The sequence below is a fragment of the Dermochelys coriacea genome, chromosome 1 (genome assembly GCF_009764565.3).
Source record: "Dermochelys coriacea isolate rDerCor1 chromosome 1, rDerCor1.pri.v4, whole genome shotgun sequence".
Classification (NCBI taxonomy): domain Eukaryota; kingdom Metazoa; phylum Chordata; order Testudines; family Dermochelyidae; genus Dermochelys; species Dermochelys coriacea.
Genome location: NC_050068.2, coordinates 55,089,441 through 55,105,401, shown reverse-complemented (window position 1 = coordinate 55,105,401; position 15,961 = coordinate 55,089,441). Strand labels below are relative to the sequence as shown.

Genomic DNA, 15,961 nt, shown 5'->3' with positions numbered 1-15,961 from the left:
AAATCTTCATGATAACATTTTTAGCATTTTAGCTCTTGTAGTGACAATATTTCATATATAAAGAATACTCCATAGCCCAGAAAATAACTGCCAAGCAATTTTGTATATATACTCATTTCATTTTTGGTCACACACATCTATTTTTACCCATCTTTTCATCCATCTATTTCCTTCCCATCTCTATACAGCAGAAGTACATACTGTGATACAGCATGGCTGGAAGGCAGCAGGAGAGTAATATAGGAGAGATATGTAAGTCCTAGGATGAGGAGAAGCCTTATTCCCTGTAGAGGGAAGACAGGTTTCTATAGATTAATTAAAAGTACCTGAAGCTAATTAGAGCACCTGAAGCTAGTCACCTGATAAAAACCACCTGCTTCAATCAGCCAGGGGAAGGAGTTGGAGCAGAGAGCAGTTTGAAGGAGTTGAAGTAGAGGAGAGTTTGTAGAAGTGCTGTGGCTGGCTAGAAGACCAAGACCCTAGGTAAAGAGACACCTGGCTTGTGCAGGGAGAGAGGGCAGGAAGCCCCACAAGCTGAAGAACAGGAGAGGGAAGTAGCCCAGGGGAAGGAAGCACTAGTTCAAGTGGTTTACCACTATCCCTAGGGCCCTGGGCTTGGACCCGGAGTAGAGGGTGGGCCCGGGTCACTCCCTCTCCATTACCCTTCTCTGGGTTACTAGTGGGACAGTAGATATCCTAGTTCGGGGGCAGGAAACTGTGCCCTGAACCCCCCCTCCCCGCCAAGAAGAGGAAGCGCGGGACCCATAATAATTGTACCAGCAATTTGCCACAATACTAAAAATACCTGTATAATCTGGAAGATTACCTTGCAGTAAAATAAAATATTCTTCTGAAACCTTGTCATTACTAAGATGTACACTTTTTAAAAATCTCACTGTCAGTAAAATACTGATAGCTGAGAAGCCTAGTTTGGTTTAAATATAATTTTAAAAATATTAGAATAATACCCAGAAATACAACATTATTTTCACTTTTAGGAGGAAAAAACTCTGATCACAATAGCAGCCAGTTCTTGCAGTAACTACACTGGCAGGTTATTGGCATCACAACCAGGACCCACAAAAGGCTAAAAACAACCCAAGGCAGGTTACCCATGCTATTGGGATCAAATTCTGGCTGGTGATACACCCCCATTCATACCAGAAAGCAGCAGCAGTCTGCAATGGAAGTTGGCTGCCCCTATTCTAGGCCCTTGTGAAAGTCATGAAGTGGCTGCTCTATCAGTGTATGACCAGAATATTCCTACTCTTATACAAAGATAGGGAAAGGAGAGAGTGTGCACTTGGACTAATCTCAGTCAAAGCACACCAACCCAATGACAGCTGCCCCCGTAACGCCCACTTTCCAAGACTTACGATTTGATTCATATTGAAGTCAATAGCAGGTACATCACTAAAACCCCATGCACTACTTCTGTTTCTTGGGCTATATCTACACTTAATATACAGCGGCACAGTGTAGACATTACCTATGCCGACTGGAGGGGTTCTCCCATGGGCTTAGGTACTCCACCTCCCTGAGAGGTGGTAACTAGGTTAACAGGAGAGTTTTTTCATCAACCTAGTGCTGTCTACACCAGGGAGTAAGTTGATATAGCTATATCTCTCAGGGATGTGGATTTTTCATACTCCTAAGAGACATGGCTTTACTGATGTAAATTCCTAGTGCAAACCAGGCCTTACAGTACTATACAGTCTGTATCAATAAGGTAAATAGGAATCAGGATTGTATTATAAGAGATGCAGGTAGCAATGCTTATAGTTAAGATTGCCTGATACTTTCCATTATAAGACCCTATTTTCAATTGCTGATAGCATTGCCAAGCTTAAATCATTTGGGCTGAAATCTTCCATCTTGTATGTCTGCCTGAGGCTGATTTTTCACATTTCAGCTAAAATGGTTCATCCCTTTTCAAGAATGAGATTGTTTGGCCCAGTTAAATAATTCTTTCAACCCTTTTGTTAAGAAACTCTCGGACCTCTGTGTTATGGAGCAGTGAGCTGACATTTGGCTGGGAGGACACCCTTGTGTCAGGGATGTGCCTTTCGCTACTCCCTGTGAATATTTGCCCAGATCTGGCCAATTGCTAAGCACCTGAAAAATCACACATCACCCATGCCCATTAGAGACTGTTAGAATTTTGTAGTTAAATTCTCTGAAGATTCTGCCTGCACAGAGCATGCTTCAGCTCCTCATAACTCTTATTTATCAACCAGACTCCTCAAGCAGCATCCCTACAGAGAAATTGAGCATGCACCATTCCAGGGTTGCAGGGTCTGAGTTGGACTGTCTCTGAAATTGCTTCTCCTGGTTTCCAAGGGTCGTTGTGGCACTGAACACTGGAGCTGAGAGTAGAAGCCAGGAGTGGAAGACCGAGAGCAAGAGGAGGGGGGCAAAAGATTTGAGGAGGCAGGAACACAGATTTGGGAGAGGGAGAGGGATAGGAGCCAAGGATGAGGGAGTATAGGAGTAGGGGTGGGGGATGAAGGGAAACCCTAGAGACAGGCAGAAGCTGAGGAGAATGGGTAACAGGAAAGAGCAGAGGGAGAAGAAAGTAAGGGAGCAGAAAGGGACTGGGAGAAGCTGGGGAAAGGAGCAAGGTACATGAGTCTGTAACCACTATATTACACTTTTCTAGAGAACCTGGAATGGACCCATTATTCCTGACGCTCACCATTCCTTTGCTGTACAGCAAATATCTGTGAAATCCACTGGCAAAATGTGTATCTGATCTGCATCTAGTGGCTGGTCCACATTGACGATAGCCTATTATTGCAACCAGTTCCTCCATTAGCTCAAATAATAGAGGACTATGCTATGGATCTAAAAATCCCGACCCTGCTGATGACCTGTGTTGGGGGTCAGTATGGTTCCATATGATGGATTATTTTAGTCTTAAAATGTTTAAATTTTTTTAAAAATTAGGAAATTATTGGAGCTGGTTGGGAATTTTTCAACAAAATATTTTTTCACTGCAAAATGTTGATTTGTCAAATTGGAAATTTTATTTGTGTGAAAGGGTTGGGTTAGATGAATTTCCTGTTCTAAAAAATTAAAAAGTTTTTAAATTGTCAAGTGGGACATTTCAATATTTTTAAATGAAAAGTTCAGATTTTTTGTTTTGAAATGTAAGTTAATATATAGTAAAAAAAAATTTAACAGAATCAACATTGAAACAAAATATTTTAAAATGATCAAAACAAAATATTTGAAGTTACTGAATGCAATTTTTTTTTTCAATTTTTAGTTTGTGAAAATTTTTGAGATTTTTGACTTTTTGTCTTGATTCAGGCCTGGAAAAGTTTTCAAAATTTTAGAAATCTTCATGAGATCTGAAAACCATTTCCTGTTCACCTCTAGAAATTACATTTAAAAAAAAAACCTATGTTAAAAGAACATTATGGTTGCAAAGAAATTGGAAAATGTCAGAATTGAGGTTGCCCTCTTGTGCATATGCATTGTGATTAGGGCTCTACCAAATTTGCGGCCGTGAAAATCATGTCACGTATTGTGAAAAATGGTCTCTGGCCATCCAGCTCTGAAAGCAGAGTGGGTGACAAGCTCAGAAGGCAGCAGCGTGGCTGCCCTTACTTCTCTGCTGCTGCTGGCGGCAGCACTGCCTGCAGAGCTATATGCTCAGGCAGCAGCCACCACTCTCCCGCCACCCAGCTTCAGGCAGTGCCGCCACCAGCAGCAGCGGAGAAGTAAGAGTGGCAATACTGTGACCCCCTAATATGCTTGTGATCCCCTTTTGGGCTGGGGTCCCAAGTTTGAGAAACGTTGGGAAAAATCACACATTTTTGGGGGGTTGGTCATGGCATGAAAAACAAATTTCACGGACGTGTAACACATCCACAAAATTTGCTATTTATGCTGTGATCAACTCACAAAAAATGTGGGTTTTCTCCACAATTTAAGTAACCCCCTAATTATGATAGTCTTTGATTATATGATTTTTTCCCACAGGACCCCTAACTTATTCAGTGCACAAATTGGACCTACTCTGGGAATGAATCAGGGTTGTGTAGTGAATGAGGCTATTTTCTTTAGGACCCCTTCCTCATTGTTTCAGAAGTTGCAAGGTGTGTAGTGAGTGAGGCAGGGAATTGCAGGAAGAGAAAGGATAGACAGTCTCATGGATAAGGCAGTTGAATGGTGCCCTGTAGAAGTGGATTCTATCCCTGTCTCTGCCACAGATTTTCTTTGTGATGCTGGGGAAGTCACACAAGCAAAAATTTTCACAGATGGCCAGTGTCTGTTTACTAAAAATATTTCTGACACAATGGGGATTTGCAGATCATAAGAACATAACATAAGAACGGCCATACTGGGTCAGACCAAAGGTCCATCTAGCCCAGTATCCTGTCTTCTGACAGTGGCCAGTGCCAGGTGCCCCAGAGGGAATGAGCAGACCAGGTAATCATCAAGTGATCCATCCCCAGCTTCTGGCAAACAGAGGCTAGGAATACCATCCCTGCCCATCCTGGCTAATAGCCATTGATGGACCTCTCCTCCATGAATTTATCTAGTTCTTTTTTGAACCCTCTTATAGGGTCCCCACACTACTTCAAGCTGGGCAGCTGCAGGGACTAGGAGCTGTGGGGTAGCCCTGCCGCCTGCAGTGGGGGCTGGGAACTCAGGCATTCCCTGCCACCTGCAGGGCCCAGGAGCTTGGGTTCCGCTGCAGCAGCCTGCCACCCCCAGTGGCCTGCAGCAGCCAGGAGCTTGGGGATTCCTTGCCACCCCTGGTAGCCGGGAGCTCTGGGGTTTCCCGGCAGCGCCACCCCCAGTGGTAGGGAGCTGGGGGTTCCCCACCACCACCCTCCAGGAGCTGGAGGGGTCACCCCCAGTCCCAGGCAGCAGGGAGCTCAGGGGTTTCCCCTCTGCTGCCCACTAGAAGTGGCGCAGCAGGGGAGCCCTGAGCTCCTAACGGCAGGGAGCTGTGGGGTTCCCCCACTGCTTGCGGCGGCTGGGAGCTGTAGGGGCTTCCAAAGATGGCAGAGGTATCCCACAGCTTCCTGCCCCAGTGGGCGGCAGGGGACCCTGCAGCTCCCAACCACTGCAGGCTGCAGTCATGACTTCCGCAACCTCCATGACTAAATTGCAGCCTTAATTACAAACACATACTGCAGATTTTAAAAGTGTGGAGTATTATTAATTTATAATTAATACTTTGCACTTTTGTAGCACCCTCCATCCAAGGATCTCAAAGCATTTTACAGATATTAACGAAGTAAGTCCCAAAGCACAGCACCCTTGTGAGGCAGATAAGTGTCATTCTCATTTTGCAGATAACTTCTCTGTGCCTCAGATTCCTAAGTGAGTTGCCTGCGGTCTCACAGGAGAATTATAGCAGAACTGGGATCTCTCTAGGTCCTGTGCGTTAGATATTGTCTTTCCCTGCTAGTCAAAGCATGTTTCAGAATAATTTGATAACCTGCACAAGCATGGTCATGCCACAATTAGATTTAAAGTAAAACCACTCTGTTTATAATGAAATGATGTCATTTTGACATGCTGCACCACATCTTAGACAGGAAAAAATGCTGCAGTTATCATTGCTTTTATTTTCAGCTCTTTCACTCCTCAAGCATCTCTGTGATGCAAATGACTAAAATAAAATGAGTTTTTCAAAGAGACCTTATTAAGGGAACAAGAGCAAACTATCCCCCTGCATAGGAAAGATGGGAAGTATGGGAAGAGACCACTCTGGCTTAATCTTCAATGATTTGAAACTCAAAAGAGAGTCCTACAAAAAGTGGAAACTAGGTCAAATTACAAAGGCTGAATATAAACAAATAACACAAGTACGTAGGGACAAAATTAGAAAGCCCAAGGCACAAAATGAGATTAAACTAGCTAAAGATATAAAGGGTAACAAGAAAACATTCTACAAATACATTAGAAGTGAGAGGGAGACTAAGGACAGGGTAGGCCCATTCTCAATGAGGAGAGTGGGGTGGGAAATAATCACAGAAAATGTGGAAATGGCAGAAGTGCTAACAGACTTTTTTGTTTCAGTTTTCACCAAAAAGGTTGGTGGTGATTGGATGTCTAACATAGTGAATGCCAGTGAAAATGAGTTAGGATCTGAGGCTAAAATAAAGAAAGAACAAGTTAAATATTACTTAGACAAGTTAATGTCTTCATGTTGCCAGGGCCTGATGAAATACACCCTAGAATACTCAAGGAACTGACTGAGGAGATATCTGAGCCATTAGCAATTATCTTTGAAAACTCAGGGAAGATAGGAGAGATTCCAGAGGACTGGAAAAGGGCAAATATAGTGCCAGTCTGTAAAAAGGGAAATAAGGACAACCCGGGGAATTATTGACCAATCAGTTTAACTTCAATAACCAGAAAGATAATGGAGCAAATAATTAAGCAATCAATTTGCAAACACCTAGAAGATAATAAGGTGATAAATAACAGTCAGCATGGATTTGTCAAGAACAAATCATGTCAAACCAACCTAATAGCTTTCTTTGACAGAGTATCAAACCTTGTGGATGAGGGGAAGTGGTAGATGTGGTATATCTTGAGTTTAGTAAGGCTTTTGATACTGTCTCACATTGACTTTCTCATAAACAAAGTAGGAAAATCCAACCTAGATGGGGCTACTATAAGGTGGATGCATAACTGGTTGGAAAACCATAGTTACCAGTGGTTCACAGTCAAGCTGGAAGGGCATATCAAATGGGATCCTGCAGGAATCAGTCCTGGGTCTGATCTGTTCAATATCTTCATTCAGTGATTTAGATAATGGCATAGAGAGTTCACTTATAAATTTTGCTGACAATACCAAGCTGGGAGGGGTTGCAAGAGCTTTGGTGGACAGGAATAAAATCGAAAATGATCTGGACAAACTGGAGAAATGGTCTGAAGTAAATAGGATGAAATTCAATAAGGACAAATGCAAAGTACTCCACTTAGGAAGGAACAATCAATTGCACACATGAAAAATGACTACCTAGGAAGGAGTACTATGGAAAGGGATCTGGGGGTTATAGTGGATCACGAGCTAAATATGAGTCAAGAGTGTAACACTGTTGCAAAAAAAAGCAAACATCATTCTGGGATGCATTAGCAGGAGTGTTGTAAGCAAGACACAAGAAGTAATTCTGCTCTGCTCCCCACTGATAAGGCCTCAAGTGGAGTATTGTGTCCAGTTCTGGGTGTCACATTTCAGGAAAGATGTGGAAAAATTAGAGAAAATCCAGAGGAGAGAAACACAAATGATTAAAGGTCTAGAAAACTTGACCTATGAGGAAGGATTGAAAAAACTGGGTTTGTTTAATCTGGAGAAGATAGAGGGGGGCCATGATAACAGTTTTCAAATAAATGAAAGGTTTTTCACAAGGAGGAGGGAGAAAAATTGTTGTTCTTAACTTCTGAGGATAGGACAAGAAGCGAGGCGCTTAAATTGCAGCAAGGGAGGTTTAGGTTGGACATTAGGAAAAACTTCCTAAATGTCAGGGTAGTTAAGCACTGGAATAAATTGCTTAGGGCGGTTGTGGAATCTCTGTCATTTGAGGTTTTTAAGAGCAGGTTAGACAAACACCTGTCAGGATGGTCTAGATAATTCTTAGTCCTGCCTTGAGTGCAGGGGACTAGACTAGAAGATCTCTTGAGGTCCCTTCCAATGCTACACTTCTATGATTCTATGAAAGATTTGTAAACTAGCAGTATGAAAGGTGGCTTCAAAAAACATCATATAGTATTGTTAATTTGTATAACTTGAGTGGTATTTTCTACACTTCTGCTTTAAGAAACTCCAATTCTATTTTTTTTTCATTATAGTAAAAGTAAGTGGAACAACAGCAGGACATTGTGAAGCTGGGAGAGACTTTGATTTTGAGTAAAAGATAAAGAAGGATAATTCAGAAGCAGGACCTCAAATTACTTTTGCTTGATAGATTTTAAAGTTGGGAACTACATAAGTCCTTCATAACTAAGATACGAATTTTTAAGGGATCTTTTCTGTAAGGTTGTCCTGTAAGTAAACTTTATAAATAAAATGGTAATTATAAAGCAGTGGTTTCCAATTGCTGCTAGACATCACCTGCACTGGTACTTCAGGCTTGTGTGACTGATGTTCTCTGCTCTTCCCGTTGTGCACACTGTAATTTGTGATGGAGCTTGACTTGCTCCAAACCCCAGCTCTGCATGAATGGAAAGGGGTGAGCGCCAGTTGGTATAGCCAAGGTCTTACTTGACTAAATTGATTCATTTGCTTTGAAAGGATTTGGCACCACTTCTTAAAGCAGCCAATTGTCCATAATATCCATGAAATGTGTAGTATTCCCTTTTCTTTTTGCTTATTAACAATTTTGTGAAACTGTTTTCTTTCAGTTCTTGGTGAAATGGAATATCTCCTCTTGGAGCAACCACGTCATGTAGCCTTAAGTAACGAGACAGTGTCTGTTGATTTTCAGTACTCTGTCAATGGTAATGTGACAGCAAAGAATGTATCCGTCTTACTGCTGGATGCCAGCACCAACCAGACCATTGCAAAAAAACAGCTTCCACCAAGCCAGTCACGGGGAATGGTAGGGTTTGAATGTTTCTATTTCAAGAGTGCTGGGGACTATTGGTTCAGCATGATCTCTGAGATTGATAATGGCACTGAAATTCACTGGACGGGTGGGAGCACCCTCCTAAGTGTGGAATGGCCTGTATTTCACATTGACTTGAACAGGACCTCTGAGGTGCTCAGGAGTTTCCTTCAGGTTGGACTTTTCACTAACAAACAACTGTGTGCTATGAAGGAGAGAGTGGTTTCATTGGACGTGATATTCACCAACAGCCTTTATGAACTAGGAAGATTAAGCTCTGATGAGGCATTGGGAATGCGAACTACCAAAGGAATCTTTCTCTCTGGATCCCAGTGGGTGGAGTTTGACTGCCCACCTATTGATCAAGAAGTGTATGTCACTGTGTTACTGAAATCATTAGAGACCAACTCAGTCATCGCTTCAACAGGGCCCGTAGACCTCATCCACAAATTTGGATACAAACTAGTGGTGGCACCAGAAGTGATGTGCAAGTCGTCCATTCTGGTGTTTATTGTCTCCCCTCCATGCATGGCCATCAATGGGAAGGTTGCTGTGTACAAGGAAGCTCTCAGACGTCCTGGTGAAAGAATGATGTGGCTAGATGAAAATGTCCTACGCCCAGGGAGCAACAGAACAGAATTTAACTGCACTTTGTTTGACATGGGGAAAAATAAATATTGCTTTGAATTTTTTGACATTTCAAGCCAAAGCCAATCACCCCCAAGAGTTAAGGAATGTATGGTGATCCGAAGGAATATAGGTTTGTATTGACATTTTCTGTCTTTAATTAGAAACCCTGTAGGAAAATGACCATCCTTCTATATTGTCAATAAGGATGATAACCTGGACTGATGAAGTTGTAGCTTTTTGAGTCTCATAGCACTAGACAAAATAAGTCATGATTAACTGCTGATGGAATAAAATTTAGTTTGTGTGTGAACAGATACACCAGGATGGTTGATAACAGGTAGTACTGCAATGATTTAATGTCACCACTACATTAGAGGTACTCTAACCACAAGTCCAAACCTGCCATGCCTAGTAGATTATCTGGATATCTAGTCCCAATAGGAACTAAAATCTGGTAATCGCAAAGAATTACATGAGAAACTGCTATAGTAGCTAGGGGCCAATTTCTCACCCATTTGAAATTACTGGGAGTTTTGCTAACATGATGAGGATTTGGCCATAATGGAAGAACTCTCTCCTGGGTGCATAGCTCATAGGTTTCTTTGGCAGTCTTTCAGTTGGGAATGGTAGATTGGAATCCCAGGTTTGGTAGTGGTCACGGTATCATGGAGGGGAGAGATGAGTGTCAAAATCACTTCTGATTCATGGAGGGCAGTTGTAACTAGAGACTGGCTAAGGAGGTGGTGTTTAGAAGGGGATGGGGTTTTGAGGGTGGTTTATGTTCAAGGTTAACCCAGGGACAGACGCCACTCCATTCTCATGAGCTATTGTGCAGTTTCTGTTGACCCTAATCCACAATGTGAAAATGAGAGCGTTCTAGTTTTGGACCTGACCTGGAATCAAATTCATAGGTCAGATTCAAATCCAGGGGTATAACCAATTGTGACTCCCACAAAATTCAAAGTGTTTTGGATTAGAGCTTCCGATTCTGGCCCATCCCTAATTGTAACAGTCTCTTGAAAGAATGTTTCCTCTGTCTTCTCCAGTGTGTGGAAGTGACAAAACTGGAATTTTAGAGCTCCTCATCAATTGTCAGTCTCTAAAATTAACACAAGCTTTATCATTTCAGTCCTTCATAAAGTAAGGAAATGCTATGCTATCTGTGGCTTAATTACATTTGTGCTGCTATGCTGTTTTAAAACCTACAAAGTAGTAAAACTACTAACTTTTCAGTTACCAGTGTATAGCCTGAAAATTACTTCTACTCTCACTGCATGGAAAACTCATCTCATCAACTTCAGTTTCCCTCATTACTCTCTTTCTGACACACACAAAAGATTTAAAAAAATTCATACATTAATCAAGGCAATTCTTCTATAGCTGGAAGAAGGAGAAAGATTTATATTTCTTTCCCCTACCTAGATGCTTGGATGCTACAGCTTTTTGGTCTATATAAGTATCTAGTCAAAGAGATACCTACAAAAGGACATACATTCCAGTGCCTGTTATGTTTTATTTGCTTTGTAGCCTTTGCTTTCACTATAGCAATGTATTTACGAGCTCCAGCAGAAAGAATCAGGCTACACATGTGAAGAAAGGATTTATGTAAGTGACTGACAAGTTACTTGTACAGAGCAGATAAAAGCAACTCTACACTGCGTAACTGTAAATAAAATGTCAACTTCAAATTAATTAGACTGCAGGACATCTGACTTTGTGGCAGTGTCTGCAGGACTTCAAAGGCCCATGGCAGCATTCTAGATGCACAAGGTATTCTGCGAAGGGTGCAGCCATCTGAAGACAGTACAAAGATGGAAATCTTTGCTGCTTGTGCATGAGCTGGAGTGGCATTCCAAGTCAGAACTCTGTCATGAAGCCCCTTTCCTGAATGATCTGTCTGTGCTTCAGCCTGGCTTGGGATTGTGTTGTGTCTAAAGACCTTGATCCCATGACAGACTGCATTTGTGAAATAAAGACAGATGTGTTATTCTATTTCTTCTTCTTCATCTTACAAAAGAAAAATATTAACCTATTATCCTTTTGTGATTCTGTCCCAAGGGGCAGTTTGAGCACAGATCTGGCTTTGAGATCCTGGACCCCATACCGAGGAGATTAGGTCACCTTGTGCTGCATTATGGATGGAAGGGCACAGAATGCATCTCTTATGCTCTGGCACCCAAGAGCATTAGTGATGCCTGTGAAGAGGGAGTGCCTCGTACATCCTCTGAGTAGTAAATACAGGTCTCTAGGTAACCCTGAACAGACCAAAATGCCATTCCAGTACTCCCATCTCAGACCCAGCCATTTTTAAACAATGTCCGTGTTTGTTTAAAAAAAAAGTCTATCCCTTCTAAGGTTGTGAAATAAATCTTTTAAATGTGAACCAATGTTGTGCAGCTTTCCTAAATCTGCAGATAGAGGGCCAGTGAGACAATAGCTCAGATGGGTGTGGCCACTCTGACTATTCATCTCAATGGGGTGCTAACTCTGAAGCTTAATGATAGCACCTTAAATGTCAAAGTTAACGGCTTCTCTGTTGATTTTAGTAAAATCATCCAGCTAATATATCTATCTAGTTTGGTTCTATAACATAGAAGTGTGAGATACAAAATTTCTGTTAGGCCATTGTATGCATTACCTGGGTCGCTGCAGTTTGTTCTCTTCACCGTGTTCTCCTGCGTTTTGTCCAGTACTCTTTTAAATGTCCCAAGCAACAAGACTTGCACCAATTTGCTTGAGAGAATATTCCATGTTCTAGTCCTGATCCCATTTGAAGTTTCTGGGCTTTACTCCACTAAAAATAATCAAAAATAGTATCAATAGCACTCATAATTGGGAAGGTTTTCTTGACCTTTGTGATCTTAATTTCACCCCATTACACTTAGTTATATCTGAGGATGAAGTTCAGCCTGCATGCAATTACCATTAAACCCAATGAGAGTTGTGCTTTCTTACATCAGGGCTCAATTTTGATCCCTAGTGTTCTTAGTGAGCAATAAAAAGAGGTAAGGAGAAGGTGGTTAGTAGCACCTTAAGAGTACAGCTGCTACCAAAGAAGGGTGAAAGAAAACAGGGGGAGAGCCAGCATAAGAAGGGGCAGTAGTTACCAAGGGAAGGGAGCAGAAAAGCAGTATCTAGGGAAAGGATGAGACACGGGTAAAGTTCCATCAAAATTTGTTCCACCAGGTCCCTGAGTAAGTAAGATTATATTAGTCAGACCCCCTTATTCTGTGAGTGTTCTAATCCCTAGGAAGATCTGAGAACCAGCTAGTTTTATAACCTGAATCCATATCTGATACATTTAGCTGATGTGGTTTTAATTGGGATAAAAATAGAATTTGCCGATTAATTCAAAGTAACCAGATACAACAGCATTAGAAAAGAGATCTTATGTGCAAGACTGTTTCATTACTACAAAACTATGCCTGCTTTACAAGTCTCTTAGGGCCCAATCCTGTTCCCATTTACATCAATAAGAGAAGGAGCAGGTCCTTACTCTCCATATTCCAGATAAGTTTTTTATAGATCTGATGTGATGCACTAATATGGACAGCCCTTAACTTCTTGCAATAACTTTGCAAGAGCACTGAATGTGGAATTTTAAGAGGGGTCCTTTGGGAGGGGGGGAATTAATCTGAGCTGATTGTTCCGTTGGATAACATGCTATATTAAAACGTCCCATTGCAAGATGAGCATGAAACACACACAATTGGAGAGAGATGCTACACAAAACAATTAAAACAGTCACTCACTTGTGTTTGTTTTTCATGACTCCCGAATTGCCAATGTGTTTCAAATTGTCTAACTCATCAATTAAACACCTGCATGTTGATAGGCTCCCCAATTTTACATTAAAAATTCACATTTAACAGTTAGTTTACAGTCTGTGTCTTCTTCTGTAGTAAAGATTTTCCCCTGGCTCTTTAGATCCATTTGTCTTTAATGATTTTGTGTCCATGGAAAAAAATGAGTTGTGCTTTACTTTCTTTTTTCCTTTGTTTTTTGTAATTCTAGTAGATTGTAGAGAAAGATTCAGAAGCTTAAAACTATTATCTTTCACAAAAGCTGGGTAATTTCCTCCCATGAGAAACTTTTTGATTATTGTGAGCTCCAAACCTGAAAGATGCTTAGGCCCAGAGCCACAAAGGTACTTAGGAGCCTGAACCCCAGACTTAGGTGCCTACACCCTGGTTTTAGGCTTCACTGCGATTCACAAAACACCCACTAGGCTGCCACCTAACCTGTAGGTGCCTAACTCACTTGGCACCTAAATTTCTGCTGTAAAAGTTCCCTACCGCCTAAGTTTCTACCTCTGGTCATGTGTACTGCTGCCCCACTCTAGGTGTGTGTATGTCTATCTCATGTCTAAGCCCCAGAGCGATTCATAAACTGGGGGAAAGATGGGTGTTCCTCCAACTCTCTCGCTCATAGGGCCCAATCTGGTAGACAGGTCCCATTCAAAATCTGGCTGGAGAAGGTGGTGGTGTCACTGCCTCCCCACCTTGTAACTTTTAGCCAGAGGTGAAAGTAAAACGGTATGCCTCGGTACAGCGTACTGGCAAGAGCCAGTGGGCCGTACCGGAGTGGATCAGCTTCCCCAGGTGCAATTTAAAGGGCCTGCAGCTCCCAGCAGCAGCTGGAGCCCCTGGCCCTTTAAATTGCTGCCAGAACCCCACTGCTGGAGCCTGGGGGTAGTGGCAGTGAGGCTAGGGTGGTGATTTAAAGGGCCCGGGGCGGTAGTGGCGGCCAAGCCCTGGGCCCTTTAAATTGTCCCTGGAGCCCCGCCACCACTTCCCCAGGGCTCTGGCAGGCTCTAGGGATGATTTAAAGGGTCCGGGGCGGTAGTGGAGCTGGAGCCCCGTCCCTGTAGTCCTGCTGCCAGAGCCCTGGGGAAGCGGTGGCAGGGCTCCGGAGACTATTTAAAGGGCCTAAGGCTCCGGCCACCACTACCGCCCAGGGCCCTTTAAACCACTGCCAGAGCCCCCGGTTGCCACTGTTACCCTGGGGAGGGGGAAGGAGGCACTTGCCAGTACAGGGTGGGCCGGGGCTGGCTCTGACCTCCCCCAGCCCCACCCCTTCCAGGGGCCAGAGCCGGCCCCAGCCCAGCCCCGTATTGGTAAGTCCCTAGACTTACTTTCATCCCTGCTTTTAGCCCACTGCTTAGAACACTCAGCCTGGCTATGGGAGACAAGTTCAATTCCTCCCTCTGCCTGTGGGGGAGAAATGATTTGCACAGAGGTCTCCCATGAGAGTGCTCTAACCACTGAACTATGGGACAGTCTTATGGGGGGCTCCCTCAATCTCTCCTGTTGAAGCTGTTCCACTTTGGATAAATGATTAGTCTTTGGAGGAGGGGGGCTGGATTTTGGGGGTTCCCCCCTCCCCAGGTGGGTGCCCTATCCAAAAGACTCTAGACTCATTCTGTCTCTGGCCCAATGCCTGTTTAAGCTTTTATATACAACGGAAGAGCTTCAACAGGAGAGATTGAGGGGGCCTGATATCAGAATATCCCCTAGCTCAGTCGTTAAAGAAGGCTCCCAAGAGATGGAGGGAGACCTCTGTTCAAAAGCGTTCTCCTCCTCAGGTAGAGGGAGAATTGAACCTGCGTCTTCCACATCCCAGGTGAGTGCTCTCACCCTGGGGCTAAATACAGCAAGGTGGGTGGCACCAGTATCACCACCTCTTCCAGCCATCTTGTGTGGCATAAGGTAGGCACCTCACTCATTCTGGCAAGCAGCAGCTTAGACACCAAACCCACCTGACTTCAGGAGAGGGGTTCCTGGTTAGGAATTGCCAGCACAGATAGGCTTCGCTACAGCCTGGAATTAGGCATCTAACTCCATGAGAGGGGAGGGGTTTAGGATACACCCATCTTGTCAGCATGTCCCCATTAGCTACTGTAGGCAGCTCCTTGTCTCGCATGCTGGCTTTTGTGGATTGCATTCCAAGGTGTCTGTCACTACAAAAACTAATTTCCCCCTGCTGATACTCACATCTTCTTGTCAACTGTTTGAAATGGGCCACCTTGATTACATTTGCCTCATTAGCACTACAAAAGTGATTTTTCCTCCCTTGTTATTCACCCCTTCTTGTCAACTGTTGAGACTAGGCCACTTCCACATTAAATGAATTGGCTCGTTAGCACTGACCCTCTCCCTTCCCCCCCCCCGCTTGGTAAGGCAACTCCCATCTTTTCATGTGCTGTGTATTTATACCTTCCTCTGTATTTTCCACTCTATGCATCTGATGAAGAGGGTTTTAGCCCATGAAAGCTTAAGCCCAAATAAATTAGTTAGTCTCTAAGGTGCCACAAGGACTCCTCATTGTTTTAGCTGATACAGACTAACATGGCTACCACTCTGAAACCTGTCTCTCCCAGTTCATTGTATGGGGAACCTGAGCACTTCACTCAGGTTTTTCAGATTACTTTGTTGTTCCTGTGATTTTCTAGGTGCCTAAAAGTAGAGTGTTATGAAGTGCAGCATTGCAATACCCTGGTCCTTTTGTGGATTCAGACCCAAGTGTCTTCTGTAAGGAGTTGTGCGCTCTCGGCTCCTACTGAAGTCATTGCAGAGATGAGGAGAATTGATACCTTACAGGAGAGGGCCTGAAATTAGAAAACATCTTTGATTTAAATTGTGTGTATTTTATTTAGTGGTTGAGCCTGATCATGTGATTTGAGCACCCTCATCTCCCACTAAAGTGAACAGCAATTGGGGAGCTCAACATCTTGCAGTATCTGGTCCTATAACTGA

General features: G+C 43.1%; 1 protein-coding gene and 1 long non-coding RNA gene across 6 annotated transcripts in view; one reads left to right on the top strand and one right to left on the bottom strand.

The window, feature by feature from the left end:
• The window catches only part of THSD1 (thrombospondin type 1 domain containing 1), a 46,481-nt gene that overhangs the window by 10,922 nt on the left and 19,598 nt on the right, over positions 1-15,961 (top strand). For all 5 annotated transcript variants that reach the window (XM_038387896.2, XM_043504453.1, XM_043504454.1 and 2 more), the window contains one exon: positions 8,374-9,336. In XM_038387896.2, coding sequence (XP_038243824.1) covers positions 8,374-9,336 — 963 coding nt within the window. The remainder of the gene's footprint in view (positions 1-8,373; positions 9,337-15,961) is intronic.
• On the bottom strand, positions 10,794-15,225 carry LOC119850125. The gene is made up of 3 exons (XR_005290732.2): positions 14,965-15,225; positions 11,845-12,000; positions 10,794-11,162 (listed from the first exon to the last, which is right to left on the bottom strand). It is a non-coding gene; the product is annotated as an uncharacterized LOC119850125 (long non-coding RNA).